The 5,602-nt window shown below is 39.9% G+C and overlaps 1 protein-coding gene across 1 annotated transcript in view; it reads right to left on the bottom strand.

Moving 5' to 3' along the window:
- Positions 1 to 1,359: 1,359 nt before the first annotated feature.
- The window catches only part of LOC103624139 (cytochrome P450 1B1), a 6,601-nt gene continuing 2,358 nt past the window's right edge, over positions 1,360 to 5,602 (bottom strand). The window contains exon 4 of the mRNA XM_017745008.1: positions 1,360 to 4,314. Coding sequence (XP_017600497.1) covers positions 3,636 to 4,314 — 679 coding nt within the window. The 3' untranslated portion in view covers positions 1,360 to 3,635. The remainder of the gene's footprint in view (positions 4,315 to 5,602) is intronic.

A 5,602-nucleotide genomic window follows, 5' to 3' on the forward strand; every position in this document is an offset into this window, starting at 1 on the left:
TGGGGGGTTTGTGGGCTTTTTTGCTTCATGATGTTTGTTTTGGTTTTTTAATACCTTATCTCAGCCTGAATAAAGGATGTTAGTAAAATTCTGGGAGATGGACTGAGTGTATGTGCACATACACAGAGAAAGCAAGCGTGAATGACATTTGGCTTTCCCAATCCATTGAAATCACTACAACCTGAGCAAGAAGACTTTTAAAGGAAAACTCTTGCCTTGAATACAGCTGCTTAGTTTCTTCTTGCTTTTCTTCATGAAGAAAGAGCAACCTGTATTTGCCTAGTATTGATGTGGTGACCCAGTCACAGGTTGGTGAAGGAGGTATTCTTGGCTTTTACCCAGGGACACCCGCTCTGAATCAGCGCTGTCCCACTGGCCAGCCCCTGCCATGTACACACTGCACGGGATATCTCTGGACACTACACCTACTCCACAGGCCCTTAGCTATTCCTAGGAGGTCTCTGTAAGTTGTCTTCAACTTGTCCTCCTCCTGAACCTCCTCCTGTCCTCAGCCTGAACTTAGATCCTGCCCCCCCCAGGAGAAACTTCAGCTTAAAAATATCTCAAATCAGAAGGAAGCTACTGCTCATCAGTCTGCCCAGCCTCCTGTCTCACCTAGCTCTTGTTCCACTTCCCTGGGCTTAGGGAAAATGTGGTCATTTCTAAGACAGGTCTGAACTAAGCAGACCTGTGTAGCAGACTGGGGAAAAGACGACCAGGAGTGGGGGAGATGCTTCATCATGAAGAAATGTTTTACATTTGCAGTAACAGCCACCCTTCACCATGGGATTGCCTTCATTTTGTGCGAGTTTGCTCTGCAAGGGCACATTAAGGCCTGTTTGGCCCTGGGATTTCCATTCCTGGCACTCCTGCTATACACTCAGGCCAAAAGAGCATGAATTGGTCCCAGGGTCGGGAGTATATAGATGCCAGCACTATATATAGGAGGGGGAAAGGGAAAGAAAAACCAGTCTGTGGGCTTGAAAATAGGGGAGGTGGAAGTAAATGAGATGCCAAAGGGAAGAATCATAGCATAGGAGATTGTGCAGGCTGAGGAGAGATTAACAGGTATTAGAAGAATGCAAAGGACATGAGAAAATTCAGATCAGTGCCAAGGTGAGCAGCAGGGAATGTTCTTAGCAAGGAGCATTCGGAAGTTGAACACAGATGGCAAGGTATGAAAGGCAGGCAGACCTGAGAAGCTGTACGGGCAGCATGGAGGAAAAACCTTAAAATCCAGAAATGGGAAGAAGGTGCAAAGCATATGAACAAATATCTAAAATAATACTACTTTCCAAATCAGAAATAATAATTTTGTTTATCTTGATGTTAGAAAGCTGTGTATAAACTAAGCAATGGTAGTGTAAGAATAATTTTATTTAGTATTTTGGTAACACAATGATACATCTCAAAATGACCATAGAATTTAGCTTGCTAAATGACTGCATACATTCTAAATAGGTGCTACTAAATTTGAGTAACTTCACAGATTACATGAGACATTATGTGACCAACAGCTATACAGTGTGTAACCCCCTGACTGACACGAGCAGTGTGGAGGGATTTTGCACTAGTAGCCAATGCACAGTTAAAGCTTTTGGAAGAGTACAAAATTGCAAAAGCCGTTTCTTATTAAAATATGTATTGATGATCCTTGCATTAGAATAGCTATTCAGCCGTAGGTTACATACTTCATTCCTTTTAATAACAGTACTTACAAAGGTACAAGAAAAATTGTCTTGCTAGCATTTGATCTAATGTAGATCTCCATATGAAAATGCTGAGTATCTTATAAAGCTTTTCACAGGTATAGGCTAAGTTCTGGGGTATCACAGACTTGTACGTAATTCAGAAAAACACCTGAGGTTACTCCATGTGTATGTAGCAGAAAGCTTTGTTTAGCTCTGAAAAGATATTATAGATGCCAAAGAAGTCAGAGACTTTAAACAGGTACATTATGACTGTGTGGGGTTATAGAGCAGTGCTTGTAGGCTTGATTCAGGTTTTTAAAATCAGTAGCAAAGCTTGTACTTAAGATTGGGATTGTGTTGTTAACCCAGCTCTTCCCAGAGTCAGTAGGAGCTCTGTCCCTGCTGCTAAGGTGACAAAGACTGGTCATCTATGGGAAGTCACAGTGCAAATCCTTACTTGCTTGGGCCTCAGCAGAGATACCTCACTTTGTAGCACTGTACCCTTATTTTTTTAGCTCTACAAATACCTTGTTAAGTACTTGGCTGAGCACAGCAAGTCATGTGAGATACTCTCATGTCTGATGGATTTCATATGTAACTGAAGGTGATCTGCAGCTCCAAAGAAGTGCCTAACACTTTTAAAATCAGGCTGTTTGCTTTCTAGAGAAATATGGAGCTTTGTGTATACAAACATTAGCTGGAGGTTCAATGCCATGAAGTTTCATGTGTGTTTTACTTTAAAATAAGAGGTGTTTTAAAAAAAAATTTATGAACTTTGCCTCGCAAATACTTTAAAAGTACTTTTTCTTCAGTTAATGTGTACTTTAATGTAACATGTAACATTACTTTTCCTTCTGAGACTTTGTTCCAAACAGATTGTACTACAAGTACATAGTTGATTTTCAGATATACTATTTAACTCAACCTAACAGAATGATTAGTGAGTAGGGGTATTATTTGCTGTATGCTTTACTTGAGGCTTGTGGCATTCATGTTTTAATATAAACCCCCCAATCTCACTTCTAATTACCTTGGCCAGTGTGGATTTTACTGGACTTGCCTACATGCCTAGGGACAACGATATTAACTCCTTCCTAGAGAAACATAAAGTTCAGCTGTACCTTTATAAATCTAATTCAAATACTTATTTTGTTCCTGAACATGCTAATGAACAGATTAGCATATGATTTGTATCACCCTTGCCATCTAGTCACATAGGAATTCTGATCTTTCAAAACTACGGAAAGTTACTATATTAGGACATTCTGTTCATTTTCATATAAAACATGAATTTTAGTTTCAAGCATGCTTACAAGCAAGACTTTTATTTTTTTAGGCATTTAGGTAAACATTTTGGAATGCTGAAGGCAAGACTTTACATTGTCATTTTACCAAAAATCATTTGAACACTTATTATTGAGGCATTAAAGTACATCCCAGCAGCCACAACACCAGAGCTGCCATGAACCTGTGGCAGTTTCCAGTGAGTGAATTCAGAAGCAGGCTGTAGTGTTCTGAGCAACTGAGCAAAACAAATTTCTTTGTTTTTTAATAAGAGATTTCACTTGGGAATGTGGAGTCTCTGAAGGCAAACTTAGAGTTAAGGCATAGTGCATGGTGACATGGAAAGGCTTGTAGAGACAGTTCCGGGAGATACTCCAACCAGTCAGTAGATAAAAAACACTTTACAATGGCAACTTTTGTGAACAAGCTAGAAAAGAAAAGGCTTACTTTCAAACTGCATATGTTTTATCATTTAATATCTTGTTCCCCTGGCTCTCCTGGAATTAAAAAGACAACTGAATTATACCTTGTACAGATTTTCTTCCTGCTTTTATAAGGTGTAATATTGGCTATGTACCAAAAATATCACCAGAACAAACTATGAGTTATATAAGTCTAAAAAGGGCAAGGGGGATTATCTTTAGATGCAAGGTTTATTGCTTAGGCATTTGCTGAGAGCTGGCTTTCACTGGCTGCTTTCTCTGCTTGCAGTCTTTGGACAGCCTGATCGAGCAAATCCATAGTATCTCTAAGTGTAACATTCAAGGTGAATGGCTTAGGTTTAATGGTCAGCCCATAGGTAAAGTCCATTTTAGGGTCCTCATTTGGATTAGCAGTAAAATTGCACTGATGCACCAGTATGGAGGTAAAGAGAAAGAGCTGCACCTTGGATAACTCCTCTCCAATACACCGACGTTTTCCCAATGAGAAAATCATCACGCTACTGGTAAGATCTTTATTAATGAACCCATTCTCATCCAGGAATCTCGTTGGATCAAAATCTTCTGGGTTGGACCATTTTGCTGGGTCATGATTCACTGACCACTGATTTACAAAGATGACGGTGTCCTTGGGAATGAGGTAGCCCATGATGAAGGTGTTGGTGGTGGTGGCGTGTGGGATAGTCACAGGCACAAAGCTGCTGAAACGCATGGATTCATACAGGAAAGCCATGATGTAGGGCAGGTGAGGCTGATCTTCAACACATGGCAGACGGTCTCTTCCAACAATCCTATCCACTTCTTCTTGCATTTTAGCCTGCACTTTTGGGTACCTGTCATTTAAAGCAAGATGTATGTACATACGTAATGCTTTCAAAGGATTTTTCTTACAAACAATCCTTGCTGTAAACATTTTTCACAGAACCTTACCCCTACCCTAAATAATGTAGTTCGAGCAAAGTTTAAATATATTGCAGGAAAGGAATGCATAGACTTCAATTGAATTCTTTGAGAGAAAAATCCAAACTTCCCATGCACTAGTGTAATTTTAGATTTGCTCAGTTTTTACTGTAATATCCCATGTAACTGATTCTCAACATAAAAAACAACAATCACCTAAAGTGTGCTGAGACTGAATATTCTGATCCAATTTCAAAAATTAATTCTAAAACTAGAATTATTTGTCTCTTCTAAGTATTGGATTTTCCATGGGAACAAGAATTTGATTTTCCAACTCTGTACATGACTTTTAAAAGTTAGTATGGAGTTTTTTATCACCAGACATATTTCAAACATTTGAAAGCCTGTAGGTTTCTAAACTAGAAAAAAAAAACCCTCAATTCTTAAATTGTCAGAATGGCTTTATGAACATCCCACTTTTAGTTTGAGAATGTATTTTCTAATTAATATCAAAATATGTTTTCTCTATAATGTATTTAAAGAAATCTGGACAGTTTGGGAGACCACACAGTAACCAAACAAGATCAAAATGTTAATACATCTTGACATCTTTCGCTTGTCTAAAGGCACACATTCTGCCAAGGAGCCTTCATTTGCTTTAAGTATTCACGTTTGGCTTCTGCATCCTTGCTTTTTCCTCCTGCAGCAGACTCACATGTCAAATGCCGGGCAAACATGAGAAATGAGGAGAAACCCAAAAAGTTACGTGAACACTGGGGGTGTTAAATATTTGCCTGTTTTTTCAAAATGCGACTGAGTAGATAATGTTTGCATAAGCTTACAAATTATGCAGGCGATGAAAGAGAAAGCCAGGATAGGCAAGAAAGACAGTGTAATGGCACCTTCTCTTAAACCACCTCCCCTCGCCGAGTTTCCCCGATGGACGGGCTGGTGCCAGGGCAGCGCTCCCGCCGGCTGCCCAAGGGGTCTGCCTTGCCCTGTCACGCAATGGCGAGGAAGGCACACACATCGGCAGCTTAGCATAATAGCGGGTTTGTAAACCGGTGCACGAACTCTTTATCGTGCTTAAGCAGTTGTTATCCTGTTCCTATGATCTCCCTGATCTTGACCTGCTAAAATCTGTTACTTTCAGGTTTTACTCTCCCTTTCTGCCAGCCTCTCTTTATGCAACATAACCCGACCGCCTGAGTAGGGTGGGCTTGTGTCGGATTTTTTTTTTTTTTAATATACTTTCTTATCTCTTTCTGGAAGGTTTCCCAGAGCTTC

Source organism: Corvus brachyrhynchos, unplaced genomic scaffold (assembly GCF_000691975.1).
Source record: "Corvus brachyrhynchos isolate BGI_N302 unplaced genomic scaffold, ASM69197v1 scaffold70, whole genome shotgun sequence".
Classification (NCBI taxonomy): domain Eukaryota; kingdom Metazoa; phylum Chordata; class Aves; order Passeriformes; family Corvidae; genus Corvus; species Corvus brachyrhynchos.